Genomic DNA, 20,400 nt, shown 5'->3' with positions numbered 1-20,400 from the left:
TACAATAACACTTACTTCTTCAACTATATAAATCTGTTATAGAATACTAAGCATTTCCTCCTGTTTTTGAAAATATAACACAAGAAAATATTATTATTATTAAATATGAAAGAAATTTAAAGATTACAGGACACAATATGTTTTAGCATAGTTTTTGTATAATTATTCCATAAAAACCTCTATATAGAAAATACCTACAGATCTCTTATTTGAGGAATCCTTTAATAATAGTGAAATATCAGTCATCATTTCACTATTAATTTGCTTGGAAATTGCTCTGCTACATTTTCTGCAGAGTTCAACACATGTTATGGTTAGGTGGTTAGGTGTACGAGAGGACTTAATAGTCCTAACCTCACCAATTGAGTATGCTTTCTGTTGTATTCAATAAAGACATTTTTCATTTCATGTTAGAGAAAATGTTGCAGAATTAAATAGCTCTGTAACAAAGATATAAATCTTATGTTATTTTATATCAAATGTTACATTATTATAATGTGTTGGTTTGTTATTTGAAGCTATCGGAAAGAACATCCAGAGGTTGCTAAGGATGATGGGGATCTGGATGAGTGGTACGAGTCAGATAATCAGCGAGAGTTGCGCCAGATCTTCGCAGGACAGAGTCAGGTGTTTGAGCAGGTGCGAGTGTTAAGCCAAAAGTTGGATGAAGTGATTGGTCGCCAAGAGCGTACCCTCAGCTTGCTGTCCAACATTCAGAGTGGTATACCAGCTCCTCAGATCGTTCAAGGTCAGTATCTTTGATTATTCTCAAACTTTTAAGAGGAAATGTTTAATGGTACATCGGTTGGTATATTAGGCTGCTCTGCTCGCGTAGCCTGGTTAGCTAGAACAGCTTGGATTAAAGGTTTGTCAGGTGAGAGTGGTTTTAGACAGCAGGTAGGAAAGGCTATTCATCTATCCTAAACTGATTGAATGGAAGCATGTTTTCTATAGTATCTCATAACTAGGATGTAATCCTTAAAGTTTTTATAAAATTCAGTACAAATAGAATTTTATTTTCATATCCGTAGTAGAAATTTACCTTGTAATAATAAATACACGATTACTTATATTTTTTTACAACATTACTCTTTATACTAAAGACATTTTTCATTTAATTTAGTTTTTTATAGTAGTTGCTGTGTGATAGCTTTGATCCTCTTCAGGGCAAACAAAGCTGACCCTGAGAATGTTCAAGTGATGATTACAAGTAAGACAATTATCAAGTATCAGTCCCAGAAGGTAGCCTGTACTCTTTTAAGATTTGGTAAGCCTGTTGTATGTTTTTTGAATCTTCCAAATGTGATCTAATTAGTCTGTGTGGTGTTAAACACAGGATTTTTGGCAATATTTTGGCTTTCAATTTCTTTAATAAATATTCTGGACCAGGTGATACTTTTTTTCAAGCTCATGTCAAGTATCAGCTTGAAAGACAGTAAGGTCTTGTTAGAGCTACTGTTATCAGCTTCAGCAGCTAAAGTTATTGATGTCTCTGAATCATCAAGGTCTTCTAAGTGTTTAATTGTAATGTACATATCTTCTGATTTGTCTTGCAACTTATAAGAATAACCAATCTCTTGTTGAGGTTTACTGCTGGGGTTTCAGGTGAGATAAGCAGGCTGTCATAAGATAAGATTGCCACCATATAGTACTGCAGTTCTTGCTAGTCTAACTGTTAATTTCATCTTTGGTTAGTTTTTTAAGATACTGTTTAGTGATATTCACACAACCTCCAAGATACTAAAGCTTCCAAGGGTCAGTACAAAATATATCACATTCTCACACAGATACTACATGGGTACATGGGTACCTCCTATAACGTTGGAACCAGTGTGTGCCAAACCACAAGCTGTAGAAAACATTCAGAATTTCACACAGTTGAAAAAAGATTCTACAACATCACCAAAGCAATCGGGCAGGTCTAGGCCTAGTACTGATCATTCAAACAGTAGCCATTCTAACCATGATAGGCCTATTTTGAAACATAAACCCTAAAAGTAAACATGGTCCTAGTGATAACCTATGGTTACTAAAACAGCATTAGTCCCAGAAAAAATACTAAAAATCTTAATAAAGGAAGATGTATTCTAGGCACGGCTACCAAAGGGAATGACCTTAAAGTTGTGGAAAAATACAGGTACCTCTTTCTCTCAAGACTTTCAACCGATGTAAACAGTGACGCAGTAAAAAATTATCTTAATGATGGCCTTAAAGGTAACTATAAAGTCAGCCAGATGAGGAATAAATTTTCCTGGTTACCGATCTTTTAAGGTTGGTGTACCGGGTAAATCTATGGGACCAAATTTTTATTTCCCGAATTCTGGCCAACCGGAGCCTATGTCAGTTACTTTAACTTTAAAAGAATAAGTACAAATGGGGACCAAGATTCTTTTTTGGGGAATGTACAAAACTCAAAAACAAAAAGTTAGCGGTTAAGGCTTCTGTAGACATTGGTTGACTTACCTAAAAATTCTCTGGTACACCTAAATGAACACAAATCAAATGATGAAGACATTTTAAATAGCTCTACATTACCAACAAAAACAAATAATGCCCTGTCTAACTTAACGCTACTGTACTGGAACGCGCAGGGTGTAACAAACAAGCTGGACTATCTGAATCATTTAGCATCACTGCACAGTGCTGATGTTATCTGTGTTTCTGAACACTGGGTTCTTAACTCTGACATTGATTTTTTGACACTGCAAAGATTATAAAACTGCAAGCTACTTTGTTAGATCAAATGCGATTCATGGTGGTACAGTGATCTTTGTGAAGGAGAATGTGCGTTTCCAAGTATATAATAAGTTATCACTGGTAGTTGAAGAAACAAATTTTTGAACTTACAGCAATACAGTTAGTTGATTTTAATACCATCATCGTTTGCTTTTATAGACCACCTACAGGTAAGACCAGCGCTTTGTTTGACAAGCTGCATGCAGTTTTCTCGTGTGTGCATGGTGTGAACTTTGACTTTATATGCGCAGGAGATTTGAATATCGATCTGTTGGCCGATAATAATGATACCTTAGAGCTGTATAACTTAACTAAAACTTTTTGGTTTACACATAACGATTAAGGATGTTACCAGGCCAAATCTATCATCAAATGCGACAAGTAGGGGCTCCTGTTTGGACAATATTGTTACATCCTTACATCCTGATAGATGGAATGCTTCCGTTTTGCACACAGGTGTGTCTGATCACAACGCCATCATTTTCAGTACACCAATGAAGGGTCATTCCATGCGAAATCAACCAATTCTACACTATGATTTGAACCTTGACCTCTCAGATTTGTATGATTTTTTGTTTATGTTTTCTACCCACAAGAAATAGTTAAAATCCAAAATTTTCAAATTTTTTGGGCTTTTCGTTTTTGAGTTACAGGCATTTAAAAAAGCCAAAAAAATACAGTTTTTTAGTCAATTTACGATTATTTAAAAATGACCTAGTTCCAAAACTATAGCACTAGAGAGCTAAAATTTGTAGCATTCCTCTTCCTCTTGAAATTCCCTTCAATTAGATGTATCACATGACTATGTTACATACATTTACAAATTTTCAAAAAATATTCAAAAAACATTTTTTGAAATTCCTAAAATACGTTCCCTTGGATTTGATCAGGAAAAATATATGTATTGCCCATTATCATTGACTACATACATGCAAAGTTTCAGGATGGGGTGTAAATGGGTTTCATATTTTAAAACAATTTTTTCCTACTGAAATACCTGTCGGTTATGTGTGCGTGAGCTGCTTCTGGGCTACACATACTATTCTCGGGACATATGAAACTGATATGAACCTAAATTATTTAAATAGCATACCTTTTTAAGACTCTGTTTAGTTGAACTTTTTTAAAGTTTATTTTGATAACTGCTAAAATCATTCCTTTAAAAAAAATTTTTTAAAGGGTTTAAAACAAAAATAATAAAAAAATATATATATATAATGAAAACATGTATATGCCTAACACCACTTACCTATTGTTTGTTTGTCTTCTTTTGCTCAAACATGAACCAATTTATTCTGTGACTGAAATACCTAGGTTATATCTTTTGCAATTTTTTCTTTATTTAAAAATAACAATATAATAGTTATGTAGGCCACACATTCATGTTATTACTAACTTCCTGTATTTTTTAGAATTTTAAAATATTTATGTAATGAAAGTATTTACATAGTACACGGTTTACACTCTTTATTACTGATATGGAACACTACTTTACATTAATTCTTCTTAATCTTGTGAGATAAATTTCCATAGCTTTAGAAGAGCTTCTTCATTTCTTCAGGTGTCAAAGAATATGTTCTTCCGGATGCTGTCGTTGGGTCCACTGTTTGCAAGAGCGTATTTCCTGGCACATCAAGTATATCTCTTGGCTGTGGATAAAAAAAAGAATATGCTGGACCTTTTGGGTGCAAAAAATTAATTTTGTAAATGTCATTAGTTTTCTTTTCAATGCACCCAAGCCACCAAGAGTCATCATATGCCACAGTCACAAATCCGCCATGAATTTTTTCCAAATCAGTTGGGGTTATTAGCTTTACGGTTGTCAACACATTCAAGGGATCCATCAAAGCTAAAATAGTAAGGCTTGACATTAATTTGATTTTCTGTATGGGGTTGAAATGAATGAAACTTTTGTGTGCCTGTAATTGCTTTTACTTCACTATATCGAGGCAGCAACAATTCTTCGGTCTCTGGTAGTCCTCTATCGTGGAGTACTGAAAATCAATGCTTCTTATATTTTTTCACAGCAAAATCATATAGTTGTTTAGGTGTGAGGGATTTGTTGGTCATACGGTCTTTGTAAGCTGGCTTTAGCAGCTAGCCGCTTAACAGTTCCGCCAAGGCCGTCGCATGCACTCTTGCCATGGGATGTTGCGAAGAATTGCCACTCTGCCTCCACATTGAAATCTGCATTGTGTAAACACAAGTTGTAGAAGTTTTTCTTGTTCTTGTACTGTGCAGCGCTGCCGTCAGAAAAGTATGTGATCATTCTTGAGCGTAAAAAGGCAATCTTTCTTTTAAGATTTCTAAGAGTTTTTTCTGAAAAGACGTAGAAGGCTACTGTATTATGTTCTAAGCATTCTGAGATAAAAACATACTGTAAGTGTTTCAATTTTCCCTCCCATTTGTAATAAATGATAAAAGGGTGCAAGGTTGCTTGGGAATGTGGTCCAATGGAAGGATTGTATTTCATCTTGTACAACAAACGAATAATTTTTCAGCAAAATCACAATTTACTACCACGTGACCTTCAGTCAAATTTACCTTTATTTCACTGTAGTATTCTTTTCTGTTGGTTGGCTATAAATGAATGAGTTTTTGAGTTTCATAAGTTTTTCCAAAAAATCATCAATAAAATCATCCGTACTTTTGACTACAGTTTCCATCAAACACCTATCCACAGTTACCCACCTTTTAAAGGTGACTTCATCAATCATTTCATCATTAAATGTGGTAGTCAATAGTTCTTTTAATTTAGTAATACCAGGGCATTCTTTACACACATCCATGTAACAATGCTGAGAAGGTGGATTGCACATAATCTTGGCCAGGCAGGAATGATACGATTTTAGAGTAGTTTCATCATCAAATTTCAAATCTTGCATTTTTGCTCCATTCATCATCAGCTTAATGTTTTGGTGCAAGGTACATACACATATACAGTGTGTGTCCCACTTTTCCCCCAGCCAAAATGCAGTTTTTGGGCTTTAAGTCACAAAATTTTGAGAAACCAATTTTGTTTTCTGGGAATTTTTCCTTGAACAACTGGTATTTTTCATGCAAATTGGCCAAAACCAATCTTTTTTGTATCTGGAGTTTTTCCTTCTTTATTTCTGATTGTTACGTAATCTTTTTTCTTTTCCCTGGCATCAATCTGCTAACTTCATCAGAATTATAAAAATCTTTTACAGATTCAGCGGTAACTTCACTAAGAGTTCTTCCAGGTTTTGGGTTAGGGGTTGAAAGAATCCCCTTTTCTTGTACCAACTTTTTAGCTGTTCTAGCCATGTAGTTTGTAACTTCAAATTCTTCTTCAATTTTTTTGACAACTCCAGCTTTTAGGTAAAATAGACAAAATTGTTATTTTTTCACTTCTTTCATTTGTACTGGCAAATTTTTCTTTAAGCTGTTGCAACATCTCTATTTCTGACTCTTCAATAAGCTCAACAAACTTCCTGTTGGCTTGACTCTGGCAATAAGTTCTTTTCTAAGCTAACTTTAATTTTATCCAATTTCTTTTTTGTGTAGCTAGGTACATTAAACTTTTTCTTCTTAAGGGGTGACTCGCCGATTAGTTCCAGTGATTTATTTAAATAATCTAAAGAGGATTGTGGATCAGTAAAAGATTCATCCAAATTTGAAGTCCCAGTAGTTTGCAAAACCTCTTCATCTGTCTTGTAAGATTCATAAATCTTTTTCCGACAAGTATCACAAATTTTCATGCCACTAATAATTCCTAAATCTAAAGAACACATCCAGTCTGTTACATTTCGTAGCGATTTTGCACACATTTTCTTATGTTTATCAGTTTTTAAAAGGGTTACAACATTTTGTAGAAATAACTGCCCAGTTCTTTTGAGATGCCATTTTAGTTATAAAAAGTTCTTTTTTTTAATGCAAGTTAATATTAATTTATTTTTTTTAACTAGAGAATTTTTAGTTAAAAAAATGTTTTTTGCTAAATGTGTTTATTTTGCTGTGTATGTATAAATTATTTATAAATATTTGTAGAGGTAAGTACCTGCTTCACATTATTATTTGCAATTTTATTGGCACCAATAAAAAAACACACACCCAAATCACTTTGTAACTATATACACTAAGATAAGTTTTAAAACAGTATTAATGTACACTTTTATAACTAAGACTGAACAAATAATAATATAAGATTAAAAAATGTGCTGAGATTGTTTACACAACCAAGACATTCAGGCAACTGGCTTGTCTGGTGCACTGAAAAGCAAGTTGTAACATGGAAAAACTACTGATTGACTGGGCACAGCAAATCAAGTTGTGACATGAAAACCACTGACTGGGGCACTGCAAAGCAAGTTGTCATTTCAGGTTGCCACATGTTTCTCTATGAATGCATTCTTGGCATGTGGCTGGTTTTATACACAAATTCATAATAATATATATTATTATAAACTATATATATATTACATGTACAAGCCTATATATTTTTCATTTTTTGTACTTGCTATTTATTATATTTTACAATGTTGTTAAAAAGTTTGTTAAAGGAATTATTTTCAGAACCAAGTTCAACTAAACAGGGTCTTAAAAAGGTATGCTATTTAAATAATTTAGGTTCATATCAGTTTCATATGTCCCGAGAATAGTATGTGTAGCCCAGAAGCAGCTCACGCACACATAACCGGCAGGTATTCCAGTAGGAAAAATTGTTTTAAATATGAACCCATTTACACCCCATCCTGAAACTTTGCATGTATGTAGTCAATGATAATGGGCAATACATATATTTTTCCTGATCAAATCCAAGGGAACGTATTTTAGGAATTTCAAAAAATGTTTTTTGAATATTTTTTGAAAATTTGTAAATGTATGTAACATAGTCATGTGATACATCTAATTGAAGGGAATTTCAAGAGGAAGAGGAATGCTACAAATTTTAGCTCTCTAGGTGCTATAGTTTTGGAACTAGGTCATTTTTAAAATAATCGTAAATTGACTGAAAACTGTATTTTTTTTGGCTTTTTTTAAATTGCCTGTAACTCAAAAACGAAAAGCCCAAAAAATTTGAAATTTTGGATTTTAACTATTTCTTATGGGTAGAACACATAAACAAAAAATCATACAAATCTGAGAGGTCAAGGTTCAGACCATTGGTTGATTTGGTATGGAATGACCCTGAAACGTGACTTCAGACAATCTTAAGTTAAAGAAAACTTGTTAGGCCTATCAATCCTCAGAACTCTAAGCTATTTCTAACTTACCTTAATAGTATAAATTGGTTAGCTATATATAATAGTAAGGATGACTTAAACAATAAGTTCAATAAGTTCTTTGATTTGTTGTTATGGGCGGTAAACAGCGCAATGCCTATGAAAACTGTTGGGATAACCAACAGAAATAGTAAATCTAACAACAAATGGTACAATGAGGACTTTAAGAATATTAAAGGTCCAACTTGACAATGCTTACTATTTTATTCTGCAACACTAACTGTAACAGGTCTAAAGAAAATTATATTGCTCTTAAGAGAACGTACAAGGCAGAAATTAAAAAAGCCAAACTTAATCATAATAACAACATAATTGACAGTTCAAACAATAAATCAAAAGCTGCATGGTCTGTCAATAAATCAGCTTAGAAATGTTAACAGTAAGCCTCCCAATATTAACGCTAATTTAACGCCTGATGCTTTTAACAGTTTTTTTCTTACCCAGTGTGTAGAACAAATTTGTAATAGCATACCAACTGATGTAAATAAGCCTAATCATAGTGTTTTTTTCTTGACAATAGTGAGAACTGTGCAACAGGAAACAATTCAGTAGGGTTATTCACTCTTAGAAGTTTTTACAGTAGAAGAAGTCTACCTAGCCATAAACCAACTGAATAATAGCACTTGTCTTGATATATATGGCACCAATGCAGCAATACTGAAGTTATCAGCTAGGTCTATTTGTGAAGTACTAACATATCTTTTTCAATTGTGTATTAAGCAGGGTATTTATCCTGACAAACTAAAAGTAAAGTAAGGTCATTCCAATACACAAAAGAGGGCCTAGGGATGATTGTGCCAACTATAGGCCAATATCCATTGTTCCGACGCTGTCAAAGGTCTTGGAACGTCTCATTCATGAACAACTTTTCCTCCTTCTTGGAATCAAATAAGTTATTGTCCAAGAATCAGTACGGCTTTAGACCTAACCATAGCACTGTTGAAGCTACTCAGGATTTGATCTTGAATTGTTTTGAAGGACTGGAGAACAACCTGAACGTTCTTTTCAGATCATTTGATATGTCCAAGGCCTTTGACACAGTGTCGCATCATATTTTACTGGATAAGATGTATTTTTATTCTATTGACAACAGTGTAGTGCAGTTCTTAAGATCTTTATTTGAACAATCGATGGCAATCCGTATTCCTAAATGGCTCTTACTCAAAACAGTTAAGTGTGTAAAACAAGGTGTCCCACAAGGGTCCATTTTGGGACCCTTGCTTTTCATACTCTATGTTAATGACCCTGCCGTACAACCTAAATGCTCATTCAGTAAAATCATTTCTATTTGCTGACGATTTGGCAGTGTGTGTCCAGGGTAACAGTGCAGAAAATGTGGGTTACATAATCGACACCAAAACTAAAACCATTCTTGACTGGTGTAATGCAAATAAGTTAAGCCTTAATGACGGGAAAACTCAGGACCTTGCTTTCAGCCTTAGCAATCGGGGGGAAGTAACCCACTCAAAATTCTTGGGGTTCACAGTCCAGAGCAATCTTAAATGGCATCAGCAAATTGACAGTCTTGCGAACAAAATTTCAAAAGGCATTTTTCATGATCAGAGCACTTAAAGGCAGTGTCTCTGTTGGTGTTCTGCTCTGTGTTTACTATGGCCACATACTTACATCTACCTCTCTTATGGAACTTCAATCTGGGCAAACCATGGATATGTACAGAAGCTTTTTTGTGCTGCAAAAAAAAGCAATCCGTCTGATTTGTGATGCACACTGGCAGGCCCACTGTAAAGAGCTCTTCATTAGGTTAGGTGTCCCTTTCATTGCCTTCTATGTATATATTTAGCACACTCTTGTTTGTTAAGAGGAACTTGGCACTTTTGCCTGCAATGTCTGAGGTCCATAACTATGCAACTAGAAACAAAAATAAACTTATAAGTGAACGATGCAGATACTCTGCAACTCAGAAGAGTTTTCTATACCAAGGCATAAAAATGTTTAATGTTTTGCCGGAAGGTATTAAAGAGCTGCCACTCACTAGATTTAGACAAAAAACTAAAGAACTTTCTAGTTGCAAACCTGCTTATACGATGTAACAGAATTTTTACGAAAGTTGTTAACTCTTTAAGTTAGGTTAAGTAACCTTTTTAAGTTGACTTTGTTATACATGTGAACATGTTTACAACAAATAAATATTTGATTTGATTTGATTTGATTTATTAGCTAATTTCTGAAAGTGTGTATAAGTCAAAAGTCAAGGTAAATAATAGTGACATGGTGGTTTGGCTGGTTCTAATGGTTATAGTGGTAAAAGAGAAAGCAGTTTTTTTTAACCTGGTTTGATGATTCCAGTAGTTAAAATGATAAAAAATGTTATTCCTCAATAATCTGTGGTGGCCATCTTCCACAAGGAAATATTTGGATCAGAATAAAGTAGAATGAATGAGTAGGGCAGATTAATAGACCTAATATTATTGTCATTAATTGTAATTTAAGTAATATAGTAATAATCTATACTTACATTTTAACACATAATTTTCTTCCAGTGCCTGGTGGTCAGCAGCAAGTGATCGGTGAGACAATCCGGCGACATGAGGTCGATCATATCATTCTTAACCAGAACAAACTGATCCTGTTGGCAGAAAAACTCAGGTCTGCTAATTCAATAACTTTACAGTTGGTTTAAGTTTTTTAGTTGTATATTATTCCATTAACATATTAACTAGGAATGGACAACTTAAACTTGAAGGTTGGATTTTTTTTTGAAAATGTCAGGATTAGGGTGTGTTGTCTTTCTGTGTAAGATGAGTGTTGTTAAAACTTTTGAGTGTTTGAAGTTAAGTATAAATCCCTCTTGGGGGGTTTAGTTCCTCCCAAGAGCATTTTATTTCAGAAATCAGTCCCATGTTAGTTTATTTTGGACTAAAAAATAACATTTGTTTTATAACTTTGAAATCAATTATAATCTAATATATAAATTCTAACTTTAAAACGGTTTAATTTAAGAAATACACATATAATTCAATTTAGTTCAAAATGTGATGTCTCACAACTACAAAAGTGAGGTTAGTTCTTACTATTCCTTGGGGCTTCTCCCTGTACTCTGTATTTTCATTAACTGAGTGTAAAATTTACTCGTACTGATGTAAAATCATATGTTACAGAGTACTCCTAAAATGTTCCAGTTACTGTTACTGCTAAACGAGTCTCAGTACTTTGTAACTGGAATGGTGGTAAACGTGTAAAGTATCTGTATTGTAAAAGTAACCTTTACCGGATACTTTTGGTTTGTGATAACATGTACTCCTAGGACGAGTACTTGGTACAAAGTATCTTTCGGAGTAGTCCCGATATGATCAGTTGTCACAGTAATAAGAATGTTGCCAAGCTCTGAGCACTTCTGAACTGTATTGGTCCTTTGTCATTCGTTTTTACTACGAGGCAATACTGCCCTGGGCAGCGTGACAATTTGCATGTTAAAACAAGCAGATTACCAGTTGCAATATATTAAGAGAACGTGTTCAATTTAATTCATATTAAAAATTGTAATATTTTTAATAGTGGTTTACAAAATTAGATGCTCAATGACTAAGAGCTCCATGATATGACCACTGCCGAATTTTGAGGATCACTCAGTCAAGAATAAAAGTTAAGATGGTATTTTGATAACAACTTTGTTCCCATACTATTCTAAGATTCTAAAACATTACATACTAAATTACAGTAGCCTACTGTTGCATATATCTTGTATAAACATTTAATCATTATCGAATCACAAGTTTCCGAGTTATGAACGTTCAAAGTTGCAGATGGTTGAAAAGTGCCAAAAAAAACGGAATTTTTCTCATTGTCACTGATATATCATGGAAGTTATTGTTAGTAAACAGTTTTATACGTAGAAATACAGAAATAAACAAGCGAAATTTTAATATAATTCCTGTTACTGGAACTCTATTAATTTGTGATCCGAGAGTAGACATCAAGATTTAGCTTTGGTCTTGATTTGTGATTTAAACTTATCTATTTCATTTAATATTTTGTTAATGTTATGATTAAATTTTATTTTAGTTAAGGAGAGTCTGGCGTTTTTAAAAAATAGATTTTTTAATTTTCTTGATTTTTATTATTTTATGAATAGTTTGATGTACAAAACAAGTATATTTTAATTTGCTAAGCCACTAAATTAAATTTACAATGTTATGTGATAAAAAGTAGATTTTTTCCACTTTTGATTCTTATATTAATATAACTTTAAAAATATTGAGTTTTTGCTCCATATTTTATGGATATACTGCTCTTTACTCTCTTTGGCACTTATGAACAAAATCAAGCCTATCTACAGAGGTCTACAGGATTCTAATAGTAATTTAAAGCTCTGGTTACTTAGGTAGGGTAAAAGGTGTAGAACTCATTGGTGAGGCTGGTGCAAACTGTGGGCGTTTGATCAAATGCGGAAAATAAAAGCCGATCAAACAGCTGATGAGATGATTACAAATTCCAGAGTAGCAGCAAGAACTAAGAAGAGGAAGCTGGAACTCTGAAAGTATAATAAGGGCTTTATAGGCTTGGAATTGATGATGTTGTCTGAATAAACACAATATTTCCTCTTTTGGCTTTATTTCCTAAAAACTTCAAAATTTCCACTTACTTCAAGGTAGTTTTTTCAAAAAGTGCTTAATTTCACCACATATCTCTTTCAACCTCCTTTGTATGATATACCTAAATTTACTCAATAGTAACCATTAAAAATGTTTAATTCCAAAAATATTCAAGTTGTTAACGTAATTTTTGTCATAATGTAATTTATATATATATATATATATATAAAACTTTTGAAAGTAAAAAACTTAAATTTGAGGTATAACAGCTAGTTAAAAGAGTTTAGCAACAACAGGTTTAGCTTTCCTGGCAACAGTAGTTTTTAAATAACTGGTACCGATATATGAAAATTTAACTAATTAATTAAATTAATTTTAATTTGGTTTAATGAGACAACAGATTCCCCTTAAACAAACGTCATATAAACTGAATTTGTTACAGAATACTTTAACTATTTCAGTATAAGCTTACTGGTGATTGGTGGTAGAGTGATTTTACTGCAAACTTTATATACACCAATCCTCCTTTATTCATTAAAAAATACTATAAAATATAAGCCATTTTAGGAGCTAATGTTTCAAAGATTTCCCGGGGGAGTTTCTCCCGGACCCCTATTGGTCTGGGGGTGTTTCCATACTCCGATCAACGGTGTACTGGACACCCCCAAAGAAGATTTCTGGCTGCGCCACTCTGTTCCATCACCATGTTGTTATAACTAAAGCTTTTATAAAGTATACTTCAAATTGAGGTTTACATTATAGATCAAACAGAATTAGTACTATTGTGTGCTAAAGTTAAATTTAATTAAGTCATAGTCAACTTCACCATCAGTGTATGGTCATGTTAACAGAGATTCCATGTCCGAAGTTATGGTGAAATCAGATAACATCATCAGCAATCAGGCACGAGCTCCTACCGCCCAGGTTCAGAGTGTGGGGTATGACATGGTATCCTTAGTCAACGAGCTGAGAGATGGCATCAACTCTGTGAAACGTGACGCAGCTGCCACTGCCCAAAAACTGGTCTCCCCTCCTCCAAGCAGCTGTCCCAATCTCACTTGCGTTTCTCTACCCATATTTATTTTCGTTGCAGTTGTGCAACTCCTCTGTTATGTTGGCTATTCAGTCTACAAGTAAGTCTATTTTTTTACTCTTTTAAGTGTTAAGTTTTTTATATTGATTTAATGGTTATAAAAAGACTAATCAGTTCAAAGGAACATTGGATATTATCCAAATATGCCTTGTCTATAAAATGTTACCTCATTGAAGGAAAAAAAACTACATTTTAACAATATCTTCACATATTAATTATAAATACTATTTGGTTTTTCCAACTTAAGAACAGCCCTTTGGCTATGCCTGAAAAAGTTGGTTCCATCTAAAAACACACAAAACATTAACACCAAGATCAACTAGTTATTACACAAGAAATAAAAGTTATCGTGTACATAAAAAACATCATTTAAGGTCAGAGTTCTTTGAGAAGAAAATAATGTTAGAAAATCTTTCAAACAACATTTCTTTCCGATTACATTTTACTTAGTCAAAGAATTGCTTTCTTGACAGCAGTGTAGACTCAAATATCACACAGCAGTAGAACAATTCTAATTCAGTTGCCTTTGGTATGCTGTTGAATATACATGAATAAACTGACAATGTCACTTGTCCTGTAGTGATGCTATTCATTAGAATGTGTGTAACAATAAAGAATTAAATATAGTATGGCCTAGTCCAAACAGCCATAAAGTTATTACTTTCATTTTTAATTATTTTTGAATACATTTAACATTGTATCTGTATATGCAGCAATCAGCACAAAAAGAAGGTGTGCCCTTATAGCTCTATTTCTATACCTACTATTTCTACCTTGATTACAGTAGATATAATAACTTTTTACAAGAAAACTACAGAAATGCACATGAATTTAGTTGTAACATATATTAATGTGACATTTAATGAATTACTATCACATAGCGTTAGTGAAAGTGAATTGTGATATCTTGAGTCTGTTTATTTCCTCAGCTTTCAGGCTTGGATATTGGAACATAATAAATACATTGAAATACTATCCAACAACGTTAATATGCTATGAATATTAGCTATTGCCAATACATATTGTTATTAAATATATATCATAGTTATTATTGTATTTTAACAAATTAGTTTAAAAGCTTTTAGTATTTTGTGTTAAATATTGTCAGATTTTTTAAAACAATCAGAAAAAATGTGATTAAAAATAGTCTTTACAAACTTGTTTTTGAGTGAACATGATTGGGTAAAAATCAAAACTGGTCTCAAGAATAACCATATTTTTAGGATTGTTAAGATAATCGTATAAATTTTATTAGAAATTATTGGAAACTACATCCATGATGATCAAATATAACCACTAACAAACCAAATATACATAGCTACATAATTGGCAAATATTTATCGTTTCTAAAATTAGTACAGCATAGAAATAAAATACTAAACTAAAATTATAGTTATATTATTATTTATACTACTGCAAACAAATTAAATTTTTAAGTTGTGTGTGAAAATTTAGTAAAATTGACCTTATTACTATGTTTTACAACTAATTAAGGTAAATTGTGGTGAAACATATAAGTTAAATTTGTATCAGACTAAAATGTATATGACCTTATCCTGTTTAAGAAGTCATTAAACAGCAACTATTAAAGATTTAATAGTTTCTTTTTTATAAACATTCAAAGACCTGTTACAGTATTTCCACTGAAGTTTCAATGATGTCTCATTTAATAGTTAAAAAAGTCTTATACTCAAAGCAATTTACTGACAATTAGATTTATTAGTTAATTGAATTAAATATTGGAGTCCTTTTTGACTTTACTTGTTTGACAAGAAATTTATTTCAGAACAATAAATTGTATTGTGATTTTCTACGAGGTCAACAAGAACTTTTATTTGTAATGTATTGCTAATATCACACCTACTTTGAATTCATGATCGTCAGACATATGGGACCAGGGTTTAACCTGGGATGAAAATTTTCTTAGCAAAAATGCTACAAGCTCTTCAGACTCTTTAGAAAAAATATTTGTCCTGTAGCACTTATTAATATTGTGCACTTATATAATAGCATTAGTGTTCAGCGGAGGTTCTAATAATACTTATTGAAAGATCAGTCTGAAGTTTTATAATATTTTAGCCTCCAGAACCAATATTTATTTGAATAAAAATACTGCTGTTGAAATATTTAGAACTTTAATAATGAAAAGATGAAATTTTTGTGAAAAGGTTTGATTAAAGCAATTTAATTACAAAATAACATGTTTAATGTATTGTTAAAATATACATAGAAATGAAAATATACATAGAGTCTGACTATAAAATATCCTCAAAAAATCAGTACTAGTTACAGATGTCAGAACGAAAAATACCCTTGATTATGAAATCTTCAGAGCGTTTCATAATAAAGGGTAAAAATTTTGTTCCGTTTTTTATGGGTGTCAGCCATGGTGCACCAGTACTGCTGTCATGACACAAAGCATGGGTGTTTGTTTCACACTACATTGTGTGTAACCCGCTTGCGTAATTAACTGCAAAAGAAAACCGTAATGAATTAAATATTGTTTTAATATATTAGACAATTCCCATAATCTTTTCTCAAATGGGCTTTTTACATCCTATAGCAGGTTTATCAATGAATAACTATATTAATTTTAAAAATTTCAGTAAAGAGTCAAAAATGGGTACTTTTTCATTCTTTTAAACGCAAAACTAGATTATTGTTTGTAAATAATTTAATTTATATTTCTAGACGTGAAATTAAACAAGCTAAATTTTATTGTAACTCCCATAATTTTAGCTCTATTAGTTAGTTATCCGTTAATGTTCAAACTCTGGTATCTATACTTTTTGATTCGAGAGTAAGCAGGCACTTTCCAACGACACTGTTCGTCTGCTAGCGGTGTGTCATGGTGTCTAATATTTTATTTTCTAGAATCATTGAAAACAATAGCTTTAACACTGTAAACTGAATTTCCAAAATTTCATATACGTTTCACATTTATTCATTTTTTCCCGCTTTCATTGCAAAATGAGACAAATGCGATCACAGCGTAAATCCTGGATGGGACACAGAATGTGATACTAGTAGAATCTTCATTCACAAAATAAATCATGATCTACAAACATGTCGTAGCCAACTTGTACCCATTATGAAACTATAAAAAATACTATCAGGACCTTCATCAATGTACTTATTTTTTGTTTGTAACAAATTATTAATTTATTTTTTAGGGACAACAAAGAAGCACAAGCCAAGAAGTTCTACTGAGAAGACGTCTACTGAGTTTAACCTCTTCAATCCAACCTAGGCCAGAGCTGCTGCAGCAACTGAACAATGCATATTTAATTAGGGGTTTATTTTTACCTCTTACTAAATGATGTTTAATAACATTTCAAGTTAAGGTTCTGTACAACAATCCCCATATGTAGGGCTGGGAATAAATCACAGAATTCACTTTTCAACTTTTTATGTACTAAGTGTATGATTCTGTAATTAGAGATTTTTATGATGGTTTGATTTTTATTTTTGTTATATTAGGTGTTGTGCAATATGTAGCTTATATTGCAGTGTTATTTTTGACAGATTTTAATATGTCCGACTGTGTAATAGGATTTGTTGTTGTAGAATATTATAAATGTTAGATTTTATTTGGTGGGTTATGAGCAGTAAGATTTGTGTTTTCCTGAACTCCGTTTAAAAACTAAGGCTGTGGTAGTACAATGGTGTAAGACAACTGGATATTCTTATCATCTCGAACAAAAGAATTTAGATAACCTTGTACTGAAAATTTGTTTACCTCATTTTTATATTGGTGTTTAAGAGTCTATCCTAACACACACACAAACAACTATATTTCTTCCTTGAAAATTACTTGTGTACAATTATAAACTTTGTGCACAATTAGTTGTCTTTTAGTGAGTTATACAAATATGATTAGTTTTTAAGGGGATATATGTGTTTCAATGGTTATTATGTTTTTGAATTAATGGTTTTACTGAAATATAACGTATAGAATAGAGGTTAGTTTTTATCTTCTCAGTGAAATGATGACTTAAGTTGCATTTTTCTGACACAGTTCTGTAATAACGAGACTGAAAATGGGATTAAAAATTCAAGGCCTGAGCCAGTGTTATGTGTAATTAATTTTAGGTATGTAGGTTAATTGATGTTAATATTTTCCCAGCCCTATTGTGAATTCATCATTTAAAAACTCCAGCAAGAGTTAAAGAATGTTTGGTTTATAGCCTCATAAGTACATTCCGTTAGAGAATAATGATTTGCTTAAGACTGTAAAGTGAGAAAGGTTTTGTTTGAATCTCACAGACCACTATTATTCTGTTTGATAACAAATTTGGAAAATTTCTTTTGGTTCTACTCGAAATCCAATGAATTTAATCTAAGATTAATTGTTCGTCATTCACCCGTTGCTGTACACAATTTTTGCTCAGTATTCAGTTCATCATCTGCATTAATTTTATCTTATTCTGTTTCTTGATACAATTCATAACTTCATTAAATTTATGTCCTACTTAGAAACTTAGTTTAAAATCTGGTTGTATTTATCAAGGTATTGTAATTTTGATTCGAGTTTGTTTAAGTTTTATAAAAAAATTTTCTTAAAATAAAAATTTAAAAATATAAAAGTTTCAATTTCTTTTGGTTTAAATTCCTATCTTGGGATATGTTTGTCACTGGGCTTGACTAGATAAAGAAACTGACAGAAGTATACAGAAATATGAAGCTACTAATGCTTTTAATGAAAAAAGTAGATTTAAGGAAGTAGACTAGAGAAAGGACAAGCATAGCACCTAATAAGGTAAGTCTTATTCAATCTTAGCCTCATCTTCAACAAATCATACTCCTTGGGAATTAGTACTTACTTACTTGATACTTGTAGTTCCACAGGAGTTGGCCCAGTTGTAGGCTTCTGCATGTCAAACTGTCCCAGGGAAGGGTCAGGATTGGTTTAATTTTGTTGGGAGCTTGCGTAAAAATATCCTCCAAACTGTAAAAGCAGTTTAGAACCAAAAAGTTCTTGAGCTCAGTCTTGAATTTCTTTACACAGTTTAAATTTTTTTAACGAATAAGCAGAGCTTGAAAAATTTTTCTGCCAGCAAAATTTGGTCTTTTCCTCAAAAAGAGTAAGCCTATGATATACAGCAAAAGTGTTTCTGTGCCTAATATTGTATGAGTGTACAATATTCAAGATTTTGTGATTTGATGTACACTGCACATTCATAAATGTACATACATGGAACAGTTAAAATGCTTAAAGCAATAAATAAATTTCTACAGTGAGTTTGGGGCGGTACACCAACATAGCTCTGATTGCCTTTTTTGCAAAGTGAAAATTTGTTTAATGTTTTTTGTTTTCCCTCCCCAGAGGATGATCGAATAAGAAATATGTGACCCAAGAAGGCAGTGGTAAACGCTTTTTACCAGATCTTGATTGTTTAGCCTTGAAAGACACCTAAGAACAAAAGTGCCCTTAGACAATTTTCCTGCGACTTTTTCAACTGCCTACCCCAGTCCACGCTATCGTCCAATACCACCCCCAGCAGCTCAGCCGAATCAGAGATATCCACTTCCGTGTCACCAATGAACAATGATGGAGTCCAAAAGTTTTTTAAAATTTTCATTTGTTTTGTTTGAATGCAAATGCATTTTGTTTCCTCAGGGTTCAATTTCAGGCTGTTTTTGGAAAAAACTGGACTAATTCATTGGTTTTGTGAAATAGTTCTAATTCTAGAGTTACACAGTCCCTACTTTTGGTGACAAGAGTAGTATTCAATTCAATTAAAAAAACTTTATTCAACAAACATTTTTTTAATATTTTATCATTCCCCATGTGCACTCGCACGTGCAGGGTTATTATAATTTAATTGTTATACACTGTATTTTATATGGCTATATATATATAGTCTTTGTTGTACCACCATCTCCCTGTTTGGGTATCATCCGCAAACATAAAAAGATTTTCTTTTGGGATGTGATTTGAGATATTGTTAACATAAATCAAAAAGGGAAGAGGAACCAGAATTGATCCATGTGGAACTCCATTTAGGATCAATTCTGGCTTTGACTGGACAGATTTAATTTTGGATTTGGTTTAGTGCATAATTTTGACTGTTTGATACCTGTTTGACAAGTATGAAACAAGCCAGTCCATGGCCAAATTTTGAATGCCCAGGGCCGAAAGTTTGCCAATAAGAATGTTGGCATTGACGCAGTCAAAGGCTTTTGAGAGATCTGCAAACATGCCATAATAGTCAGTCTCCCCCGCCTACGCTGCTTCCATGCAAACATTCACAAAATCACTCGGAGCCAGTTTGGTTGATTTGGATTTTCTGAAACCATACTGTCTTTCCACTAGAAGCTTATTTGCTTCAAGGTAGTCGATCAGTTGGTTACAGATAGTTTTTTTCAATGAATTTTGAGACCACTGGTAGGAGTGATATCGGATGATAGTTACACACATCCATAACATCCCCGCTCTTAAAAAGAGGCTTAACCCTGGCAATTTTGCAGACATTTGGGAAGGTGCATCTACTAATCGATTTGTTGACAAGATCCACCAGTGGTCGAGTTATTGCCTCCCGACAGAATTTGAGGGCCTTCATACAAAGGCCATCAATCTCAGAAGTCTTTGGACTGAAATTAATAAAGAGTTTCCGTATTGATTTTTCATCAATCAATTTAAAGCTGTCCAGTGTGATGCTATCTTCAACTTGTGTAAAAACATGATTTACCTGACTGATTTTAAGTTCATCCTTAATTTTGTTTGCAATGTTAATAAAAAATGTATTGAAGTGCTCGCTTATTTGAATAA

At 32.7% G+C, this 20,400-nt stretch overlaps 1 protein-coding gene across 1 annotated transcript in view; it reads left to right on the top strand.

Moving 5' to 3' along the window:
* LOC124369273 (protein ERGIC-53) overlaps positions 1 to 18,214 on the top strand; it is a 47,632-nt gene extending 29,418 nt beyond the window's left edge. Inside the window, 4 exon segments of the mRNA XM_046827185.1 lie at positions 519 to 748; positions 10,484 to 10,589; positions 13,387 to 13,668; positions 16,802 to 18,214. Coding sequence (XP_046683141.1) covers positions 519 to 748; positions 10,484 to 10,589; positions 13,387 to 13,668; positions 16,802 to 16,838 — 655 coding nt within the window. The 3' untranslated portion in view covers positions 16,839 to 18,214.
* The last annotated feature ends 2,186 nt before the right edge of the window (positions 18,215 to 20,400 follow it).

This window comes from Homalodisca vitripennis, chromosome X (genome assembly GCF_021130785.1).
Source record: "Homalodisca vitripennis isolate AUS2020 chromosome X, UT_GWSS_2.1, whole genome shotgun sequence".
Taxonomy (NCBI): Eukaryota; Metazoa; Arthropoda; class Insecta; order Hemiptera; family Cicadellidae; genus Homalodisca; species Homalodisca vitripennis.
Note: the sequence above shows the minus strand (reverse complement) of the source record. Positions and strands in the feature narration are given on the sequence as shown.